This window comes from Barbus barbus (genome assembly GCF_936440315.1).
Source record: "Barbus barbus genome assembly, chromosome: 15".
Classification (NCBI taxonomy): domain Eukaryota; kingdom Metazoa; phylum Chordata; class Actinopteri; order Cypriniformes; family Cyprinidae; genus Barbus; species Barbus barbus.
In genome coordinates, this window is record NC_136743.1 from 22,498,437 (window position 1) to 22,522,405 (window position 23,969).

At 41.4% G+C, this 23,969-nt stretch overlaps 1 protein-coding gene across 2 annotated transcripts in view; it reads left to right on the forward strand.

Annotated features, from left to right (window-relative positions):
- LOC306881721 (receptor-type tyrosine-protein phosphatase F-like) overlaps positions 1–23,652 on the forward strand; it is a 161,886-nt gene extending 138,234 nt beyond the window's left edge. For both annotated transcript variants that reach the window (XM_079435952.1, XM_079435951.1), the window contains 11 exons: positions 1,563–1,686; positions 1,821–1,996; positions 13,081–13,200; positions 13,289–13,443; positions 13,784–14,069; positions 15,250–15,428; positions 19,842–19,968; positions 20,051–20,176; positions 20,521–20,675; positions 21,509–21,644; positions 22,024–23,652. In XM_079435952.1, coding sequence (XP_079292078.1) covers positions 1,563–1,686; positions 1,821–1,996; positions 13,081–13,200; positions 13,289–13,443; positions 13,784–14,069; positions 15,250–15,428; positions 19,842–19,968; positions 20,051–20,176; positions 20,521–20,675; positions 21,509–21,644; positions 22,024–22,092 — 1,653 coding nt within the window. In that variant the 3' untranslated portion in view covers positions 22,093–23,652. The remainder of the gene's footprint in view (positions 1–1,562; positions 1,687–1,820; positions 1,997–13,080; positions 13,201–13,288; positions 13,444–13,783; positions 14,070–15,249; positions 15,429–19,841; positions 19,969–20,050; positions 20,177–20,520; positions 20,676–21,508; positions 21,645–22,023) is intronic.
- Positions 23,653–23,969: the final 317 nt, after the last annotated feature.

Genomic DNA, 23,969 nt, shown 5'->3' on the forward strand with positions numbered 1-23,969 from the left:
CCTCCAGAAGCTTGCATTCTGCAAGAGAACAGTAGCATTCTCTATTCTATCTACTTCTTTTCTTTTTAATTATTATAAAATAATAATAACATGACCCTCTAACACTAGCTCTATTCTTTCTCTTTGCTATCTACTTTTTATTCTTTTTTGTTTATTTAAAAAAACAAAAACACCTCACTATGTGTACTGCATTAGACTAACTGGGAATTGTCACATCACTTATATATTGTTGGTCTTTTGTTGTTTTGATTGCTTCTATTACCCTAATTTCTAAATCACTTTGGATAAATCTGTCTGCTAAATGATTAAATGAAAATATAAATTTATTTATCTGTTTGTTGTTGTTACCGCTGTAGACATTAGTGTGTAGATACAATTTGAATTTTTATCCAAGTTCTAGTGTTTATATTATTAATCTGATTAAGTGCAATGACAGCAATTAATTGTTGTGCCATCAAAACAATCAGCCACAAATTATTTGATAAAGGTTATTTGTTTATGTATTTATTTTTCACCATAGATATCCAACTGTAGATGCAGTTTGATGATGACTATTAAATGTTTGCAACATTAACAACAATAGTTTATTAAATGAATCATGATTTATCCCATTCGTTTTATATATATATATATATATATATATATATATATATATATATATATATATATATATATATATATATATATATATAATGTCTCTAATAATACACTTTAATGGCTGTAACTTGGCATGACATCTCAAACATTTGTACATTGCAGACAACTGACCTGTATTAAAAAGGCCTCTCCTGGAACGTATATTACCCATTCAGGGCATCACCTCATGCGAGCAGCCAGTGATACATGCAGGCTTTTCCTCCAGATGTGTTCATCTGTCCTCTCTCTTTAGAGCTTCCTGTCTGTCTCCATAAATCCACACTCTCCCTGTCGGGTCTGCTATTCCTAAGCCATTGCTCTTCCCTCTCTGCTCCTGTCAGCAGGCACAAAATCAAGCGCAGGCATGAAGTCCACATGGACACCAGTAATCCATTAGTCCGGGCCAAGCATCTGAACGCTCCCCCCTCTCAGTGTAATCTTTAGCATCAAAGCCATATGCCCCGATGAGCTCAGGTACAGACGTACCGAGTCAGTGGTACTATTATCGGAGCCCCCTACAATGATCATGTTTGAATTATGGTGTCAGTGTGCACTAAGCCATCTGTTGGTTGCCTGTGATAATACAGCAGATGAACTTGCTGTTATTACAGGGCAGATGATCACTAGTAAGGGAACAGAACTGCAATATACCCACAAAGGGATCCAAATTACCACTCTTGAGCTTTGCCAGTCCATCAGTTCTAACAACCCCTGGTGGCAAAGTCAGCTCTGGTTCTTGCGGGTCTCTGTTCAAAACGTCGGGTTGCTATAGAAACAAAGCCTCTCTTGCTGAAGTGATGCTAGTTCAAATTTACCCCTGCGGCACTCTGTGGTATCAAGCTTCAAACAAGGTGCCTCAAAAGACTGAACAGATTTCACTCTCTCTCTCCCCTTCTTCTCTTTGTCCTCTCATCTTTCCCCTGCAGTCTATTGATCCAGGCCAGCAGTTCACATGGGAGAACTCCAACTTGGAGGTCAACAAGCCAAAGAACCGTTATGCCAACGTTATTGCTTACGACCACTCGAGAGTTGTTCTCACCCCTGTGGACGGTAAAAGTCAAACAAATGTGTTGACCTTTAACATTTCATTATGGTGACAGATGTGTGTATGTTTGGGGAAGAATGCAATTAGCACAAATAGTGGCATAAGTGGGCCACCAGTGAATTGTTGTCTCTCTCTATAGGTGTTCCAGGCAGCGACTACATCAATGCCAACTACATTGATGGCTACCGTAAGCAAAATGCCTGCATTGCCACGCAGGGCCCTCTGCCTGAGACTCTGAGCGACTTCTGGAGGATGGTTTGGGAGCAGCGAGCCAGTACCATCGTCATGATGACCAGACTGGAAGAGAAGTCCAGGGTGAGTACCAGGGGCATAGAAAAGTTAAGACACAGTATTAAACATCTAGACACACCAAGATGGCGCCGAGCATGGCAGCCGTGTTGCGAGCTCCAAGAAAACTCTGCAGTTTTTCTTATGTTTTTTATGTTTTATTTGTTATTTTGTTGTTTCACGTGTTAGATGTTGTCAGTATAACTGTCTACGATAGACACACGCTTTTAAACATTGGTTCCTTCGTCGCGCAACGCAAACCGGACTTTGAGTTCCTGAACGCCGGCGCCTTGTTTACAGACACCGCATCAGAGCCCTTTGTCTGGGCTGCACGATCGCGACCGAAGAAACGCCGCCGGAAAAGGGGGAAGAGAGCCGGCATCCTTGTCAGACTCAGACGCCGTCCCCTCCGACCTCCTCTCCCAACTATTTTGCTGGCTAACGTTCAGTCACTGGACAACAAACTCTGTGAACTGCGGGCACGCATCTCATACCAACGGGAAACAAGGGACTGCTGCATTATTTGCCTCACAGAAACCTGGATGTCGGCAGTGGTTCCAGACTCAGCCATCGAGCTCACGGGGTTCTCCGTGCACCGCTCGGACAGAACGAAAGAGCTCACAGGGAAAAGCAGAGGCGGGGGCGTCTGTTTCTTTATCAACAACTCGTGGTGTGATGAAAGGAACCTACACTCTATTAAATCCTCCTGCTCCCCTGATCTGGAATTTCATATGCTTCTGTGTCGACCATTCTGGCTACCGAGGGAATTTACAGCGATCATAATCACAGCTGTTTACATTCCCCCTCAAGCCAACACAGACCAGGCACTTAAGGAACTGTATGGGAATATAAGCGAGCAGGAAACCGCGTACCCAGATGCAGCGTTTATTGTTACGGGGGACTTCAACAAAGCCAACTTCAGAACAATAGCTCCAAAATACTTTCAACACATCACCATCAACACTCGTGGTGATCGTGTACTTGATCACTGCTACTCTCCATTCCGGGACGCCTACAAATCGCTCCCCCGCCCACCTTTCGGCAAATCGGACCACACTTCCGTTCTGCTCCTGCCTGCTTATAGGCAGAAACTGAAACGAGAAGCACCCGCCCTCAGGACAATTCAATGCTGGTCGGACCAATCAGACGCTATACTACAGGACTGTTTTGATCACGTGGACTGGGACATGTTCCGGGCAGCGTCTGATGACGACATAGAGGCGTACTCAGATACTGTAACGTGTTTCATCAGGAAGTGTGTAGAGGATGTAGTACCGACAAAAACAATCCGCATCTACCCCAACCAAAAACCGTGGATTAACAGCGATGTTCGAGCAGCCTTGTCAGCGCGGACATCTGCCTTTAAATCCGGAAACTCTGACGATCGCAAACAAGCCAGTTACGATCTCAGGAAATCAATCAAAGCTGCCAAACGACAATATAAAAACAAAGTTGAAGAACAATTCAAAACCAACAACGCAAGAAGCATGTGGCAGGGTATCAACAACATCACAGATTTCAGAGGGAATAAACCAGCTACTGTGAACATTGCCGCCTCTGTACCGGACGAACTTAATAACTTTTATGCTCGTTTCGAGGCTCACAACACCGCCCACACAGAGCGCGCTCCCGCGGCTGTAGCAGAAGAGGCGAGCGCACTTTCCTTTTCTGTCGCAGATGTAACCCGATCCTTCCGACGGGTGAACATCCGCAAGGCTGTGGGTCCCGATGGCATCCCAGGCCGTGTGCTCCGAGCATGCGCATTCCAACTGGCCGGGGTTTTCACAGACATTTTTAACCTTTCCCTCTCTCTGTCTGTGGTTCCCGCATGCTTCAAAAAATCCACCATTGTGCCCATACCAAAGAAAAATAAAATCACATGCTCGAATGACTGGAGGCCCATTGCTCTGACACCCATCTTCAGCAAGTGCTTTGAGAAACTCATCAGAGACTACATCTGCTCTGTGCTGCCTGACTCACTGGATCCCCTACAATTTGCATATCGCAGAAACCGTTCCACAGACGATGCTATTGCCTTCACCCTGCACACTGCTCTCTCCCACCTGGAAAATAAGAACACCTATGTGAGAATGCTGTTTGTGGACTACAGCTCAGCATTCAATACCATAGTGCCTGCCACACTGGTTGAGAAGCTCCAGACTCTGGGACTAAACGGATCTCTGTGCAGCTGGATCCTGGACTTCCTGACAGGCAGATGTCAGGTGGTCAGAATGGGCAACAACACTTCATCCCCGCTGACCCTCAACACTGGTGCTCCTCAGGGCTGCGTCCTCAGCCCACTCCTGTACTCCCTGTACACACACGACTGTACAGCAACACACAGCTCCAACGTCATCGTCAAATTTGCTGACGACACAACGGTGATAGGCCTGATCACTGACAACGATGAGACGGCCTACAGAGAGGAGGTGAGAACCCTGACTAAATGGTGTCAAGAGAACCACCTCTCACTCAACATCGACAAGACCAAGGAGCTGGTGGTGGACTTCAGGAGACAGAGCAGAGAACACACACCCATCACCATCGACATGACACCTGTGGAGCGAGTAAACAGCTTCAAATTCCTCGGTGTTCACATCACTGAGGATCTCACATGGTCCGCTCACACAGATGCAGTGCTGAAGAAGACACACCAACGCCTCTTCTTCCTGAGACGGCTGAGGAAGTTTGGAATGAACCCCAGCATCCTCAGATCATTCTACACCTGCACTGTGGAGAGCATCCTGACAGGCTGCATCACCGCCTGGTTTGGAAACAGCACTGCTGGCAACCGCAAAGCTCTGCAAAGGGTCGTGCGAACTGCCCGTCACATTGTTGGAGGTGAGCTTCCCTCCCTCCAGGACATCTACACCAGGCGGTGTATAAAGAAAGCCCGGAGGATCATCAGTGACTCCAGCCACCCGTCCCACAGACTGCTCTCTCTGCTGCCCTCAGGAAGACGTCTCCGCAGCATCCGATCCCGCACTAGCCGACTGAGGGATAGCTTTTTTCCTCAGGCTATCAGGCTAATGAACAGTCAAAACTAATATACCTACAGCATAATCCCACCTTACAGTATACGCACTGCACTTTAATTCCACACAGTTCAAACTGGACTACCAGTACACTACTGCACAAATACAACAATCTTTTTGCCAGCACCGGATACCATCCAATGCACATCCATGACATTTGCACATCCGGTTTATATATAATCTGCTGCATCTTCGCATATTACTGTGTGTATATAACGTAGAATGTGTACTACATACTGTGTATAATGTGTATCGGTAACTGTATGTCTGTCTAATAGTACACTGTGTGTACTGAGTATATGTATGTGTATATTACACATTGTCATCTGTATAAGTCTGTACGTATGTATGGTAATGTCTATATGTAAATTGTTTTTGCAGTGTCTGGAGCACGCTCTTAAGAATTTCACTCACGAAGGCACACGTGCTGTGGTGATGTGACAATAAAAGTGATTTGATTTGATTTGATCAGCTAAGTTCAAAAAACTAGTACTAGTAGTTAGGGGTGGGCGATATGGGAAAAATATCATATCACGATTTTTTATAGAAATATCACGATTCACGATTTTTATCCCGATTCTTTGTTAGTTTTACTATTTTGGTTTTACAAGTTGTCTGAGCATTACAGCCAAACTAGAAAGACAAAGATGCATGGCAGATATTTAGGCCAAAGTGGGCGAAGATAAAAAATCTTTGTCATTATTTTATTTTTCTTATTAAAAAATAAGAACAAAGATACACATTACAAATACACATAATATACAAATAAAACAAACAGTGCTTTATTTCCAGGTACAATAGGTGTATTTAGCAGAGCATTCAATGAAATTGAATGAACAAATATAAAAATAAAACACTAGATAGACTGATTCCTAAAGCAACTGTATTAAAGTTTTTCAGTCAAGAACAGTGAGTGATTTTTCTCTTTGTGTTTTGTTGTTTTGTTAACGTTAAATGAATAGTTCCCCCACAAATTAATATTCTGTCATCTGTCTGTCAATTCTGTCATAATGTTGTATTTTTATATCATCATTTACTCAAAAGTTGTCTTAAACCGGAATGAGTTTCTTTCTTCTGCTGAACATAAATGCTATTTTGAAGAAGGTGGAAAACCAAACAGTTGCTGGTCCTCAGTGACTTCCATAGGATTTTTCTTTCCTACTATCAAAGTCAATGTAGACCAGCAACTGTTTGGTTTTCCACTGAGTAAATAATGACAGAAATTAAATTTTAGGGTGAACTATCCCTTTAATGACAGTCGACAGCATGTTTAGTGTCCTGTCCCTTTAAGAGCTGCACGCATCTAATATACAGTACAGGCACGCATCCGTTTCTCTCTTAACTATTTACTTTCATTTTAGAGATAACCAACTCAGTCTGTATGTAAACCTTGTGTGTTTTGACAGTATTAGCGCAAAATATAACTTAGTTGAGTAATCAGGCGCTGTTAGACAGGCGTTTTAGTGCGCGTGCTTCAGGTGTATGCGCTCAGAACAAGCGCACGTCAGACCAGCGCGCGAATTAAACATTTAACCAGCAAGGCTTGTGTGCAAATAATGTACTTCTGCGATCGCGAATAAGTGCAGTGTCCTGTCTGAGTAACTCTACTGCTGTATGTCGTGTTGTACAGTATATAGAGACGGCGGCGCCAGAACTGTATTTGACAATGTGCACGGTAGCGCGATACTACGATATTTCTTCAAAAGCAGATCGTGGAGACATTTTTATCGTCCACGATCAAAAATCGTCATATCGCACACCCCTACTAGTAGTTTAGTACCAGTACTAGTACTTAGTAGCTTACTAGTAGTAAGTTCAAAACTAATAGTTACTGTATGCGATTTAACTTTTACTTAGTAGTTCCCTCAGCTATTTTTAATCAATTTATTATTTTATTTTAATGTAATATTCATTTTTATTTATAATTTTGAATAATACTAAATGTTGTATTGAAATAGGAGTTATTTCATATATGAATTAGAATATTTACTAAATTTGAAATGTTCATTCATATACGATGTATAGTATTTACTACATCATTTGAAATATTTATTGCAAAAAAATATTCACACACTATATTCACAATAACTTAAAAATTTTTTTATCAAAAATAAATATTTAAAGCAAATCTTGATTCTGTTTTGTTGTCCTAGTTGTTGTTTTTTTACACTACCATTCAGAAGTTAGATATAGTTTTTAGGTTTTTTTTACCTTTTTAAGATTTTTTCTTTGGCATTTTCACCTTTATTACGATAAGACAGATCAGAACTGACAGGAAGCGAAGTGGGAGAGAGGTACTGTAGGGACGTGGGATTGGGAAAGATCCTCGAGTCGGGATTCGAACTCGAGACGCCCGTAGTGCCATGGTGCTGTGTGTCGGTGCATTACCCACAAGGCTAGCTGCTCCGACTGTCATTATGCTCACAGGCTAAAAAAATCTGGGGAAAAAAAAAAAAAAAAAGAGTAATATTACAATTAATGGTAGTAAAATATTATTACAATTTAAAATGTGTTCTCTGTTTTGATATACTGTAAAATGTAATTCTTCCCTGAGATGGCAGAGATGAATATTCAACAGCCATTACTTAGGGTTCTTTGATGAACAACGTTTGGAGAACAGCATTTATTGAAAAAAGTAATGTAATGTAAGATTTTTTTAGGCATAATTTTATGAAAGTCCTAGCAAAATAAAGGTATTAATTTCTTAAAGAAAAAAAAGAAGCATTGATTGGTAGTGTAAGTACAGAGTACATAACTCTATTTACAAATAACACACTTTCTTTGCCCTGAGATTCCCTCCAAAATAGTAGTATAGTAGTAGAGCTCCTATCCAACCTCACAAAATATAGTAATAAAATAAAAGACAAAATACCATTGCCATCATTTTTGTTGGATGACACAGTACAATGGTTCACAACTCTCTTTGTGCTATAAAACATCCGTCTGTGCTTGGCACTAAAGGGACCTGCGTTTCTATGAGTCCAATCACTATGTGGGCTTTTAGTGCGCTGTTGTGCTGGGCGCAGCAACAGGCCAGTGGCACCTAGGGTTGGTGAGAGAGTGAGTCTGTCGACTAGTCTTCTGTTCAGCTCAAATGTCATATCTGACAGTAGATAACCTGTAATTCCTCCCCCTGGAGAATGCGTGCACTCAGGTTTTTGTTGATGGATGGGAGGTCAGATTGGAGCTAAAGGCTTGTAGAAAAAGAGACATGTGTTGGCAGAGCTAGCGTGGTAAATGAATGGGTTTTGGCAAGGCAGTGCACCTGTAAAGCATTGCTTCATAGGTAAAGGGCGTCTCCAAGCCATGTGATGAAAACCTCCAGCAGAGACAGAACTGGCCTAGTTTCACTGCTGACAGGACCTACCTTGAAGAAGAAATGAACTCTACGTCATTTGTAGTTGTTCTTTGCCTGGAGTAGATTGAATGCTATACAAAACAAACCATTTAGAGAAATTTCTACTGCTTTTGTCTTATTTTAAATGATATTTGGATGCATTCTACTTTGTTGTTAACAGGGGTTGTCCTCAATTCAAAACTAAGCTTTGTCCTTGTGAATGATTGGGTGCAGATGGCACACCTTTGCCATAACTCAGTAATTTCAATACTGTAATGAAATTAGTAAAATTATCACCATTCAAATGTGAACTGTGTATGCTTGTGCAGGGCTCCAAACTGCGATTAAAATGGTCGCATTTGCGACCAAAAATATTAATTTGCGAGTGAAGTTTTTGCTGAGGTCGCCACTGGCGACTATATATAATTTGCATGAAAGGACTTTTTTCCCGATTGTTTTGCGCTCACATCTTTTGTTATGTTCACGTATTAAACTTACATAAGACGATGCGCATCAAAGTTTTACTGAAAAGAGTTTCAAACAGTCCTCGTCTCTGCCGCACACAGTCTGCTGAATGCAGTGAGAGAGACCTGAAAGGTGGTAATATAAACACCAGTACCCCGCGTCCACACGGTCCGTGTATGCGTCTAGATCGCGCGAGCGGAGAGTATCGCACTTAATGCTCAGGCGCGATCTCTTTAGCACCTCAGTTAAAGCAGCAAGTGAACCCATTATATATTTCGATTTACTACTATAGTATGAAATGAACATGATCAAAAGGTAGGCAATAAGAAAGCCTATAGTACAACTTACTGAAATGTTTTATGTAAAAGCTCATTCAGTGTTTCAAACTGAGGTAATGTATAAAGCTTGTAAACATTGCATTGTAATACATTTACCTCAGAATAACCACTCAGTGTGTCACGTTCCCTCTCGGGACACAAGGAGCGAGGAGACGTAGGGTTCCAATAATCACATTTATTAGGAGAGAGACACACAAGGAGACGAGGAGCTTGGGGAGAGACGAACATCAATGACGTTTAAGACCGGACACAGGGGCTAGGAAACACAGGGATTATAAACACTGGGAAATTAGCAAGGAAGAACAGAAACAGGTGTGGGGCAATCACATGCAGGGCTGGGGACACATTAACTATTAATTAAAGGAACGAGGATAGGAACAGGAAGGCCAAATATGGGCACGAGAGGAGGGGAAACACAAGACAAGGACTGACATTACGCCCCCCTCCGGAAGGCGTGTCCTCACGCCTAACACCATCCAATGGGGAGGGGGGGTGGGCGCTCTGGAGGCCTCCAGGGCGGTGCCCGTTCCAGGGGCCATGGCGGGTCAGGGGACTCGGGAGGCCATGGCGGGTCAGGAGACTCGGGAGGCCAGGGCGGATCTGGAGACTCGGGAGGCCAGGGCGGATCTGGAGACTCGGGAGGCCAGGGCGGGTCAGGAGACTCGGGAGGCCAGGGCGGGTCAGGAGACTCGGGAGGCCAGGGCGGGTCAGGAGACTCGGGAGGCCAGGGCGGGTCAGGGGACTCGGGAGGCCAGGGCGGGTCAGGGGACTCGGGAGGCCAGGGCGGGTCAGAGGACTCGGGAGGCCACGGCCTATTTTTTTCGGGTCGTGTGGCCTTGGCCCTTGGCCCGGCCACACAGGCTGTGACCCTCTTACCCCCCCCCCAAAATTTTCTTGGGGAGGCTCCCCCCTGGGAGCCACAGAGGAGCGGACTCTGACGGGCGCTCTTGCAGCGCGGACTCTGACGGGCGCTCTTGCAGCGCGGACTCTGACGGGCGCTCTTGCAGCGCGGACTCTGACGGGCGCTCTTGCAGCGCGGACTCTGACGGGCGCTCTTGCAGCGCGGACTCTGACGGGCGCTCTTGCAGCGCGGACTCTGACGGGCGCTCTTGCAGCGCGGACTCTGACGGGCGCTCTTGCAGCGCGGACTCTGACGGGCGCTCTTGCAGCGCGGACTCTGACGGGCGCTCTTGCAGCGCGGACTCTGACGGGCGCTCTTGCAGCGCGGACTCTGACGGGCGCTCTTGCAGCGCGGACTCTGACGGGCGCTCTTGCAGCGCGGACTCTGACGGGCGCTCTTGCAGCGCGGACTCTGACGGGCGCTCTTGCAGCGCGGACTCTGTCGGGCGCTCTTGCAGCGCGGACTCTGTCGGGCGCTCTTGCAGCGCGGGGCTGGATGGAACCAGCGGAAACGCAGGAGGGCACGTGCGTGGAGCCGGCACGGGAGGGCACGTGCGTGGAGCCGGCACGGGAGGGCACGTGCGTGGAGCCGGCACTTGGGGGCGCTCTGGAAGCGCGGACACTTGGGGGCGCTCTGGAAGCGCGGACACTTGGGGGCGCTCTGGAAGCGCGGACACTTGGGGGCGCTCTGGAAGCGCGGGGCTGGACGGAACCAGCGGGAACTCAGGAGGGCTGGACGGAACCAGCGGGAACTCAGGAGGGCTGGACGGAACCAGCGGGAACTCAGGAGGGCTGGACGGCACCAGCGGGAACTCAGGAGGGCTGGACGGCACCAGCGGGAACTCAGGAGGGCTGGACGGCACCAGCGGGAACTCAGGAGGGCTGGACGGCACCAGCGGGAACTCAGGAGGGCTGGACGGCACCAGCGGGAACTCAGGAGGGCTGGACGGAACCAGCGGGAACTCAGGAGGGCGCTCTTGAAGCGCGGGGTTGCGCGGGTGCTCTGGGCTGAGGACAGCAGCAGTGCTGGGAAGAGTTGGGTGGCCGGAACATTTGGCAGGGCATGTGGAGGGTCCTGGCGAGCGGTGAGCTGGTGAGGCCGGGTTGTTCTCGGGTTGGGTTGGACGAAGATCAGTTTGACATTCTTCGACTTCGAAATCAATGCCATGTACATTGAGGACATAATTTATCAGCCCGATAAGAGAAAAACTGGACGTGGGGATATCGCAGCTGATGACATCCTTGTCCAACCCAAACCGAAAACACACACCGAGTGAGGCGTCAATCCAGCTCACCTCGTTGGAAAGCTCAAGGAACTCCTCAACATACTCTACCAACTCCCGACCATCCTGCCGCAGACACCAAAGCCTGTCTTCAGCCATCGTGTTGTTGTAGGTCCGGTCTTCTGTCACGTTCCCTCTCGGGACACAAGGAGCGAGGAGACGTAGGGTTCCAATAATCACATTTATTAGGAGAGAGACACACAAGGAGACGAGGAGCTTGGGGAGAGACGAACATCAATGACGTTTAAGACCGGACACAGGGGCTAGGAAACACAGGGATTATAAACACTGGGAAATTAGCAAGGAAGAACAGAAACAGGTGTGGGGCAATCACATGCAGGGCTGGGGACACATTAACTATTAATTAAAGGAACGAGGATAGGAACAGGAAGGCCAAATATGGGCACGAGAGGAGGGGAAACACAAGACAAGGACTGACACAGTGTCCATAAACTCATCAGTCAGCTAGAAAAATAACTATAAAGAGGAGCGTTTTGCTATATTTATGTGCTGTTGCATATTAATATTTTTACTTATTCTGTTGTACGATTCAACTCCTCCTATAAAATTGCATTTTACTAATGAAGAAAAACAGACTGAATGTGTGAAAGACGTGACAACATTTATAGGATGCACTGCACTCAGTTGCCAAGTGATGCTTATGGTCCATGATATTGGTACAGATTCTGTGTAACGAACAATTCTTTGTGACTGTATATTTCAAGTTGTAAAAGACATTTAATTCACACTTTAAGTGAACCTTAGTCCCCCGGTCGACCTGATCATCTACAAGATGGATTAAAATGCTGATAAAGCCTAGAAAAGATAAGACATAAACACATGACAAAATGATTGAAATGTTAAAATAGAGGGGGAAAATAAAATGATAATAATAAAATAAACAACTTTTATTCTGTGGCACCTAAAAAAATAATTTGGCGCCTAAGTTTTTCTTTTATAGGAGCCAATGGCTCCTTACTCGATTGTTTTGTCTGGAGCCCTGTTGTGTAAAGCTGTATAAATATAAGCCCTAGTAATAAGGATACTTGCATAGGAAATCAGTACAGTTGGCTGATATATTGAATATTGAATATTTTATATAATTATATTTTGCTGGTGATGTAAAAAACAAACAACATTATTCATATGTTTTTATATTTTTAAATTATAGTCACATTATTATAATTGAGTATTATTATTACAACAGTCTTGGAATTAAGTATGAGTGTAAATATAGAGATGTTTCATAGTGTCAGGCTTTTTTGAAGAAAAATTTAATATTTTATGTTCATCAAGGCTGCATGTATTTGATCAAAAATACTGTTAAATAGTACTATTGTGAAATATTGCCCAAAAAAAAAAAACAGTTTGGTATTTTGGTACATTTTCAAATATAATTTATTTTTGTGCTGACAAAGTAGAATTTTTAGCAGTCATTATTCCTGTCTTCAGTGTCTCATCCGTTAGAAATCATTCAAATATGCTGATTTGGTGCTTAAAAAAAAACATTTCTGACATTTTTGATTTTGTGCTTACAGTTATGTTTAATATTTTTGTGGAAACCTTAATATATAAATATTGAAACATCACAAGGCCGTAAAATATGGCATTTTGTTCCTGATAACAATATATTTATATACGTTTGAGTGTCTGTAATTTCTTATAGCATTCAGAATTTACTCATTGAGGTAAACTCAGAGAGGGTCATTTACTGCACCATTTGACTGTTTCTCATTCTTGTCCTCTTAAACAGGTCAAGTGTGACCAGTATTGGCCCATTCGTGGCACAGAGACTTACGGAATGATCCAAGTGACCATGCTTGACGCTGTTGAGTTGGCAACTTACAGTGTGCGCACCTTTGCCCTTTACAAGGTAAAAAGTTGCTTGCCTTTTCCTCTCATATAGTAAGTTTCCACATTTTCAGCCATTTAACTTCCTTTCTCCCACTTTGCTCAAACAGAATGGCTCTAGCGAGAAACGCGAGGTCAGGCAGTTCCAGTTCATGGCCTGGCCAGACCACGGAGTGCCTGAATACCCCACCCCCATCCTAGCCTTCCTGCGCAGGGTCAAAGCCTGCAACCCTCCTGATGCTGGACCCATGGTAGTGCACTGCAGGTTAGCGCCGGTCCCCAGTGTTTCATTTACTGCTGACCTTTTCACTTATAAAACTCTCTTGTAAAGTGAACAGTTGTAGGTTTGCTTGGTGGAATTGGTAGAAAAGGTTTGGTTTCAAATGTTTTAAGGCTGCCAAGATAAAAATGTTTTAATCTATTTAAAGTGAATATTAGATAATATTTCCATTATATTCCATACAACTATGGAATATAATAGGAATATTTATATATGTAATTATATTTAATTTGTTCAGTAAATGATTTAATTTATTTATTAAAAAATCTTATCAATTGGCACCCTTAGTAATTTGTTTGTAGTGTAACCAGTTTGTCTATCTCAGTGCTGGAGTGGGCCGCACGGGCTGCTTCATAGTTATTGACGCTATGCTGGAGCGGATGAAACATGAGAAGACGGTAGACATTTATGGCCACGTCACATGCATGAGAGCCCAGAGGAACTACATGGTGCAGACGGAGGACCAGTACATCTTCATCCACGAAGCCTTGCTGGAGGCTGCCACCTGTGGAAACACAGAGGTCCCTGCCCGAAACCTCTACGCCCACATCCAGAAGCTCACCCAGCCACCGCCGGGAGAGACCGTCACAGCCATGGAGCTGGAGTTTAAGGTGACTGCACATCACACGATCAAATGAATACTGTGTTATTGTCTTTAATTAAAACAAAAAAAAAACATAACATACCAGGTATCTTCAGTAGCAGTAGGTTTTGTAACATTATCGTTGTGGCCTTTTCCATTTCTGAACATGGCAAAAACCGTTGCACACATGCTGAAATTTTGTTTAGAATACATATAATTAGTATTATTTTAGCATCACTGATATACTATTATTATACTATTATTACTATTATTTTATTCATGCTTTAAATGCGTTTTCAGTTTACATTTTGTTTTAGTTGAAGTTTTAGGAATTTTGTTGTTTTGTCATTTTTAGTAGTATTTTTTGTTTGCATAATGTTTCGTAATTTTTGATACACTTTAAGAAAATGGCCTTGGCCACTAGCTGAAATATAAAATATAATTTAATTGAAATAATTTATCATTTAATTTAATTTAAATATAAAATATATAAATTTTTTCAGTTAACATTTTATTTCAATTTGATTTCAAGTAATGAAAAGGTTTTTTTAGTTTTTTTTTTATGGTTTTCATTTTAGTCACTGTAATATAACTATCATATAATGCACATAAAATGTGAATCAGAGTCCAAAGTTTAGGGTACTTATATAAATTGAACAATCAGAATCTGGAATCAGGCTGAATTTGTTCAGACTGACAAAAATTGGTGCATTTAAACAAACCTAATGACTCAAACCCTTAGACCTCTAATAAATGTTTTATTGAAAATGCTTTACCGTTCCATCTGTTAATAGTGCTGTTGGGATATAAGTGAATGCTGGTAAAACTAGTATGCTCAACTCAGAGCGGATTCTAGAAGTAGAAACAGCATCTGGCGCAAAGACCGGAGTGGGTACCCAGTACAGATAGAGCTTGTAGTAGAGCCAACGGTCTCTATGTGTGCTCTGCTGATGTCCATCTGTGCTTTCTCTGCCCCGCTGCCAGTCACGCCCTCGCTTTCCCAGTCAGACCGTTACTCCCACACCCCTCTGTACTGCTGCACAGCTCACCTTCAATTTAGTCACAACAGACACACTTTTAATGTCGTTTTGCTCTATAGGACACAGTTCCCCATCATTTAAAAAAATTTCTGTTTCAGACCATTTTCCACTATGTTTCTGCCAGCTTGTTTATGCTCAAGCCCTCTGAACCCAACACTGTTTCCACAGAGACTCGCCAACTCCAAAGCCCACACCTCGCGATTCATCAGCGCCAACCTGCCCTGCAACAAGTTCAAGAACCGGCTCGTCAATATCATGCCTTTTGAGTCCACACGGGTGTGCCTACAGCCAATCCGAGGAGTGGAGGGGTCTGACTACATCAATGCCAGCTGCATCGATGGATACAGGTAGCTGCCTGTGCCAAACCGTTACAAAAACATGGAGGAGCATGTTTGCTTTCATTCTCAAGGTTTAGATTAAAAGTTTTTTTTTTTCCTAGCAGCTGCTATAAACATATTTGTTAGAGCCATTCAAGATTCTGTCAGTTGTGGATCTAAAAAGAAAAAACTGACTGCACACACAGTTGCGTTGCATTATGAATTGCTCTCTCCAACACATTTCAATGAATCAGAGCTTGCTTGCTTCTGTGTTTCCTGGTACAAAAATAAATCCAGGGCCCAAATTCGAATGTATGTTGCCATTCCTAATAGTTAATGGGATAGTTCACCCAAAAAAGAAAATCAGAGAGCTCTCAGATTCCATCAAAAATATCTTAATTTGTGTTCCGAAGATGAACGAAGGTCTTACAGGTTTTGAACGACATGAGGATGAGTAATTAATAACAGAATTTTCATTTTGGGGTGAACTACACTGTAAAAAAACAAAAAGTTAAGTAAAAAAGTTGAGCTAACTTAGAATTTGAAGGCAACCAGCTTCAGCAGATTTTTGAGTTCTCAATTTATTTTTGTAGGAGATTCTCAACTTTTTTGTTGTATAAACTTAAAACAACAAGTTGAGAAAACTCAAAAATCTGCTAAAGCTGGTTGCCTTCAAATTCTAAGTTGGCTCAACTTTTTTTATCCCTTTAATTTATCTCTAAATAAATGCAGTGGTTTTGATCAGTAGCTTTCTTGCCTACTTCTCGTTCCTCCTGTTCTGTTTTCATCAGGCGTCAAGACTCATTCTCATACGTGGTAAATGAGATGATCCATAACTCTCTTTTTTCTTCACTGCAATATTCCCCCTAAACAATGAGCAGCACAGTGTAGTCTGTCTACACATTTTCAGCCTTCACATATTTTGTTGCTTTACTCTGTCTGACAGCTGTTCATTGAATTACAAAAGGAGGCGCTCTCAATGGGGTGAATGCTTGAGAAAAATCAGAGAAGGAAAAGCGAGTGAGAAAAGGCCAGTCATGTTTGCTGTAAAACGAAGTGTGGGCACGAAATGCCACAGAGTCTGTGAAGAAAATGTCTAGGGGCTTGGTACATCAGCCCCTCTCGTTTGAATTAAAACTTAATGAGAGCTACTCTGGAGAAGCTCAACCTGTGCCAATGTAATTGATACAGTCTTATTTCTAAAACCAGATGAGCTTCAAAAGCGATTCTTCGGTCACGTCTTTCTATTTAGCCGAGACTCTGGGTCCGTCCACTCTGAGACTTGTTGTCTTGTCAAAAAGCAGCAATTAAGCTGCTTTTAAACAGCAAGTTAATGTGATAAGCACAGAAACACGCTTGACCTTCTTACTAGTTTACAGCCAGCCAAGCGGATACGTCATTAGAGCTCTTTTTGTGTCGGCCTTTATAACCGTTTTAATGTTCGTGTTGCATTTTGTTTGATTGGGGGAAAATAACCTCCAAGGAAGAACTGGATGATTAATATAGAGGTAATTTGGCTTTGTCAAAGGCAGTGTGTCCCTGACGTCTGCTTTGTGTTCTTCGTAGCGACGTGTGTGTGTGTGTGTGTGTGTGTATGTTCTGAAATGAGTGGTCGAGGGAGGGAGGGGGTCTCTCATTCTTCTTTGCTCTTCATTCTGGCTCGTCTCTCCCCATTTCTCCTCTTCTTCTCCCCGTCTCTTTATTTGTCGGAACAAGGCCCTGAGCAGACTTTAATCTCCCAGTTCCAAGTTATTGCCTCGCCTACAGCACCTTCATTAGTTGCAAACCCGTGGCACTGTTTGTATGAGACAGTGATGTGTGTGCCATGTGCACATTGATTGCCCAAGCTGCTGTAGCAAAGAACGCTGCTGCCACCCAGTGGCCATGTCAACAAAACACCCAAACTATATACAGGTGCTGGTCATAAAATTAGAATATCATGAAAAAGTTTATTTATTTCAGTAATACCATTCAAAAAGTGAAACTTGTTTATTAGATTCATTCATTACACACAGACTGATATATTTCAAATGTTTATTTCCTTTAATTTTGATGATTATAACTAACTAATGAAAGTCCCAAATTCAGTATCTCAGAAAATTAGAATATTGTGAAAATGTTCAATATTGAAGACACCTGGTGCCACACTCTAATCAGCTAATTAACTCAAAACACCTGCAAAAGCCTTTAAATGGTCTCTCAGTCTAGATCTGTAGGCTACACAATCATGGGAAGACTGCTGACTTGACAGTTGTCCAAAAGACGACCATTGACACCTTGCACAAGGAGGGCAAGACACAAAAGGTCATTGCTAAAGAGGCTGGCTGTTCACAGAGCTCTGTGTCCAAGCATATTAATAGAGGGGCGAAGGGAAGGACAAGATGAGGTAGAAAAAAGTGTACAAGCAATAAGGATAACCGCACCCTGGAGAGGATTGTGAAAAAAAAAAACCCATTCAAAAATGTGGGGGAGATTCACAAAGAGTGGACTGCAGCTGGAGTCAGTGCTTCAAGAACCACCACGCACAGACGTATGCAAGACATAGGTTTCAGCTGTCGCATTCCTTGTGTCAAGCCACTCTTGAACAAGAGAAGCGTGCAGTCATTGATGGTTTGGGGTGCCATTTCATCTGCTAGTGTTGGTCCATTGTGTTTTCTGAGGTCCAAGGTCAACACAGCCGTCTACCAGGAAGTTTTAGAGCACTTCATGCTTCCTGCTGCTGACCAACTTTATGGAGATGCAGATTTCATTTTCCAACAGGACTTGGCACCTGCACACACTGCCAAAGCTACCAGTACCTGGTTTAAGGACCATGGTATCCCTGTTCTTTATTGGCCAGCAAACTCGCCTGACCTTAACCCCATAGAAAACCTAAGGGGTATTGTGAAGTGGAAGATGCAATACGCCAGACCCAACAATTCAGAAGAGCTGAAGGCCACTATCAGAGCAACATGGGCTCTCATAACACCTGAGCAGTGCCACAGACTGATCGACTCCATACCACGCCGCATTGCTGCAGTAATCCAGGCCAAAGGAGCCCCAACTAAATACTGAGTGCTGTACATGTTCATAGTTTTTAGTTGGCCAACATTTCTAAAAATAATTTTTTTTGCATTGGTCTTAATTGATATTCTAATTTTCTGAGATACTGAATTTGGGACTTTCATTAGTTGTCAGCTATAATCATCAAAATTAAAGGAAATAAACATTTGAAATATATCAGTCTGTGTGTAATGAATGAATCTAATATACAAGTTTCACTTTTTGAATGGTATTACTGAAATAAATCAACTTTTTCATGATATTCTAATTTTATGACCAGCACCTGTATATATATATATATATATATATATATATATATATATATATATATGGGTAGAACAGCAGATTATAGTAAATGGATTCACAATCTACTTGTCATTTTTGAGTGATTGTTTGACAACTTCTTCCAGCCGCTAAATTAGACGTTCATCATTCCTTCAACAAAATGGCCTCTCTACAAAACCCACCCTCCAAAGATGTATCAGCAAACCTAAATGTGGAAGATGATTGATAGGCAGAGAGCATTTCTGATTGGTTAAAAAGGGTGGTTGCTCCCCTTTTTTACTGTTTTGAGTTTAAAGTTGTCACAGGGACTTTTTTCACTGAGGTGTTATTTTTTACAACACTAACTTTATTGATATCTGTGAGGTAGTAGGACATATTATATAACATATTATAAAGAAAAAAATCTTAGATTCTTAGTTATTTATAAAAATCAGTTGCAGCTATTAATAGGGTAACTGACCAGTATTCAACAAGAAAATAGATTAAACAAAATCTGAAATAAAATTAAAAAAAAATATTCAATGAAAATTGTTATCTTATAACTGCTTTGGCAACTAACTGAAATAATAATAAAAAAGTTTATTTACTAAAATTACTAAAACTTCAAAAGAAATAAAAGCTACAAATAAAATAAATTTTTTAAAAAGTAAACAATTAAAAGCAAATAGAAATATTTTAAAAATTAATACAAATTACTAAAGCTTATTACACAATTTCTAAAACTGAATCTAAAATTGAAAAATTAACATTTAGTCACTTAGCAGATGCTTTTATCGACTTACGAACATACGTATGTATGTGTGTGTGTGTGTGTGTGTGTGAGTGTGTATATATATATATATATATATACACTCTAATAGTATATAAATAATTCTAAAAGAACATCTTTTGAGACATCTTTTGAGAACATCTTTTGAACACTAATTAGAACTCTACAGTACTTGAGGAAAAACAAAAAAACAAGACAGAATCCACTAGTTGACTACCAACAAATTAGTTTATTCTTACAATTAAGGCGCAGCTGTTTTCTAGCCATTGTCATGGTCATGTGATTGTTCTGGTTATATTTGCCTGTTTTGTATCAATGTCTCAAAAGATGTTTTTGTGTGTCCACAGACAGCAGAAGGCCTATATTGCCACTCAGGGCCCTCTAGCGGAGACCACTGAAGACTTCTGGAGGATGTTATGGGAGCACAATTCCACTATTGTAGTGATGCTGACCAAACTCAGAGAGATGGGACGGGTAAGAGCACCTTCCTCCCTTTAACTCACATCCTGGTGTTTTAAATCCTGGAGATTTACTCATACTTTTCCACATCCTGCAGGAGAAGTGTCATCAGTACTGGCCAGCTGAGCGCTCGGCCCGCTATCAGTACTTCGTGGTGGATCCCATGGCTGAATACAACATGCCCCAGTACATCCTGCGAGAGTTTAAAGTCACAGATGCCAGGGTACGTGCATCGATCACCTGCAGGAATCTGCCTGAGGAGGGCTATTTGTGTTTGTTTTTTCATATGAATGTCATATGAATGGTACTTGAGGGCACCGCTGGGGTTTGTGAGCAATCTGTTGCTGGCGGGGGATATTTCACACCAACACGGCACTTCAGAGCTTTCTGGCAGCTATAAATAGTACCAAGGTTATGAATAAGCTTGTAGCTAAATCGTGTATACACACGGTCATACAGTGAGCATATGGACAGAGGCTCCCTGCTGCGGAGGCATCCAGCTGTTTTGTGCGTATGTGAGAGTGAAACCAGCAGCCTAATAAACCGTTAATCCTTTATTCTCTTTAGGACGGTCAATCTAGAACCATTCGGCAGTTCCAGTTCACTGATTGGCCAGAGCAAGGAGTGCCAAAAACTGGCGAGGGATTCATTGATTTCATTGGCCAAGTTCACAAAACCAAGGAGCAGTTTGGACAGGATGGACCAATCACTGTGCACTGCAGGTATGCTGATCGTGATCTAAATTCTGAATGTAAATACAGACAGCAAAATATGAGAAGGGATAATATACAGTAAACTGATCAGCAAATTATCATTCTGAAGGTTTATTGAAGGTTCATTTTATAACAATAACCAAATGACTGCACATTATTGCACAGCTACTTACCTAATAAACATTTTACACATTAAAAGAGGATGGATACATTTAGTTCACAACATATTATTAGACAAATTCTTTTAATGACAATTTTTTAGCTGTAATAATAAATGATTAGTTTTATTTTATTATTTATTTAATAATAAACCATTTTATTTTTACACACATCATTTTTTAAATTGTCATTTCTTAATTTAATCATTTTAAAATATGTTTTATTTAATAATAAATGCACAATTTTATAATTGTATGATTTAATTTTATTTATTTAATAATATGTAAAAACTTTTAATTAACAATTTTACACCTTTTTTACAAACTTAATGTTTTAAAATGTTTAAAATAATTAATTTTATTTTTGTAATGTTTTAACATAAGTAATGAATACCGTTTTAATCGTCATTTCTGTTGTCATTTTTTCCAAAAAATTTAAATTTACACATTTTTAAATTGTTGAATTCTATGTAATATTTTAATATGTTTAGTAAGTAAAGTTTGCACATTTTTCCACATTTAAATGTTCAACTATATTAATTTAATTTAATTTCTGTCACAGCCTCACAAACTCCAGACACCCAGATTATTGCATTACACTCAAGCCTGCAGTATTGCGTGTCACACAGACACCTTCACCCTTGTGTAACAGGTGTTAAGTTAACAGATGCTGTTGTTTTTCAGTGCTGGAGTGGGAAGAACAGGTGTTTTCATCACTCTCAGTATTGTTCTTGAGAGGATGAGATATGAGGGTGTGGTGGATCTGTTTCAGACGGTTAAGACCCTGCGCACACAAAGGCCTGCCATGGTGCAGACAGAGGTACTGTCCTACTGACCAAAAATTGTAATACCAATTGTCCAATAAGTGGTTAAAGCTGCTGATTTAGATTTAGAATTACTGATTACTAATTAGTAGTTATCCAACAGCCTCCAATTGTTCTGATTGCCAACATGCTAATGTTGTTTGTAGAGCCGTTGGAGAACAGAAACAAAACAAAAAAGTGTTATTTCTCAGGACACCTTTCACCTATTTCAGTGGTGACTTCAGGGACTTTTCATGCATGGTGTCCCAAAAAGTCATTTACAGCAGCTTTAGCAGCAGTTGATATGGAGCATGAGCTCTTTGTCAGCAACTCTGTGTTATTAGCTAAGGAGGCGTTTGTTTCTCCCGCTGACACACGCTGGTTTTTCCCCTGCAGGACCAGTACCAGCTGTGCTACAGAGCCGCTTTGGAGTACCTGGGGAGCTTTGATCACTATGCAACGTAACCACTCCTGGACCACAGCCCTCTGGTACAACTCTTCAGGAGTGCACCAAGTGTTCCTTCTGAGCCACCATTCCCCATCCCCATCCTGTACAGAGATCTGGGGGGTGGGAAGGGCAGGCTATCCAGTGGCTGGTTAACCAATCACAGCAGTCCGTTATTGACTGGCACCAAGAGATTGCTTTAAGAAATATAGACAACTCTCTATCAAGAAGCACCATCTACAAAAACTATATTCTAGTTTCTCTTTAGCGTACACCAACCCACACCACAGTTGAAGGCTACTGGTAGCAATAATTCTTCGTTTATTTTTTCCCCCTTCCTGTTTGGCTCTTTTTTTTTGGAAAAAACAAAAATCATGGTTATCATTTGTTATTATTTTTTTAAAAATCAGTATGACAATATTGTTATTATTCTTATTTAGAATATTTGTGTTTTTTTAATCATCTTTAACATCTTTTGTCTTAATGGCCTTTTCCGTGGGTCTACCTTTTCCTTAATTGGTATTGTTTTATTTTTATTTTCTTCATAATAGGTTATTTTAGCACAAGAGCATGTATTTTTAACATGCTCCTGATACTAATACTAGAGAACCGCTGTTCTCTAAGCTGCTGATGGTTTGACTTTGTAACATGATTTTACTGGGGGTTTTTTTTTTCTTCGTTATGTAGAATTGGTCTAATTGGGCTAAAAGGAGCAGGTAAAAGAAGCCTTTAATGTTCTGTCTCAATGATAAAAGAAAAATCTCCAACTGCGAGATGTATGCATTTGGGTTAGTGGTACTAAATTAATAAAAGCTTTTTGTAGGGGAAAGCAAATCAACTAACTAATAAAATCGACACTGTACAGAACTCTGTAGGGGTTAAATGCGATTTGAGAGGAATACATTACGACCTTCTGAAGGGAGCGTGTTCATCGTGAGGGACGTTACCAGGAACTGAACGCAATCCTAACGAAAAGTGCCCCTTGCACCCCGCTTCTCTGTGAGATTTGAAGACCTGATATTGAAATGAGACCAATAGCCATTGGCACCTGTACAGTATAAACCACTCCCCCAAGGGAGAGTCAGCTCTGTTTAATCCAACTCTTCTTTTTATACAGAAATATATATATATATATATATACATAAATTTATAATTATGAATAAATATAAATACTATTATAGATACAGTATATAAACAGCTTCTGCTCTATTGTCCATAATTCTCTCAAAACGTTATATCCTGGACTCTTCTTGATATACCAACATAGAGAAAATTACACGAGAGACTGCTGTGTGTGAAACTATTCATGGTACAAAAGTTATATCTACTGTATTATCTACACACCCCAGGTATTTGGCGGGGTGAGGCAGCACAAGTCAAATTAAAAACAATTCCTACAGGACGTCATTTCATGCCTGCTTGATTACAACCGGCATGTTAAAGGGAGACCTGGCCATACGTTCGGAATATGTTGGCAAATTCATTTTTACCTTGTGAATGATTAGTGCTGTAGAGGTTCGATCTGTTGTATACACAGTCTGTTTTCTATTTGTTAATAAGAAAACTGGAATAAAAAATGTTGCAGGAAAAAAACTCGATGTAATAAAGTTCAGTAATTGGTTTTTGTACAAAATATTGTCTCTGTGTGTGTTTCTGGACTATTCTCAGTGTGTTGTTTGTTAGATGTTCGCTGACTTCAATCAATCAACTCAATGCTTTCATAAAGTACTCGAATAACACTCCCTTAAGATCTCAGATCTGTGACCGCTTTAGCTGTAGTTATCCAGCAAGGAACAACATGTTCTTTGGCTTTCTGTTATACTGCATTTTGTGAAAAGCATATAATATTCGGTCGATTCAAAACCACAGACTCCTAGATACTCTGTGAATTAAAAGA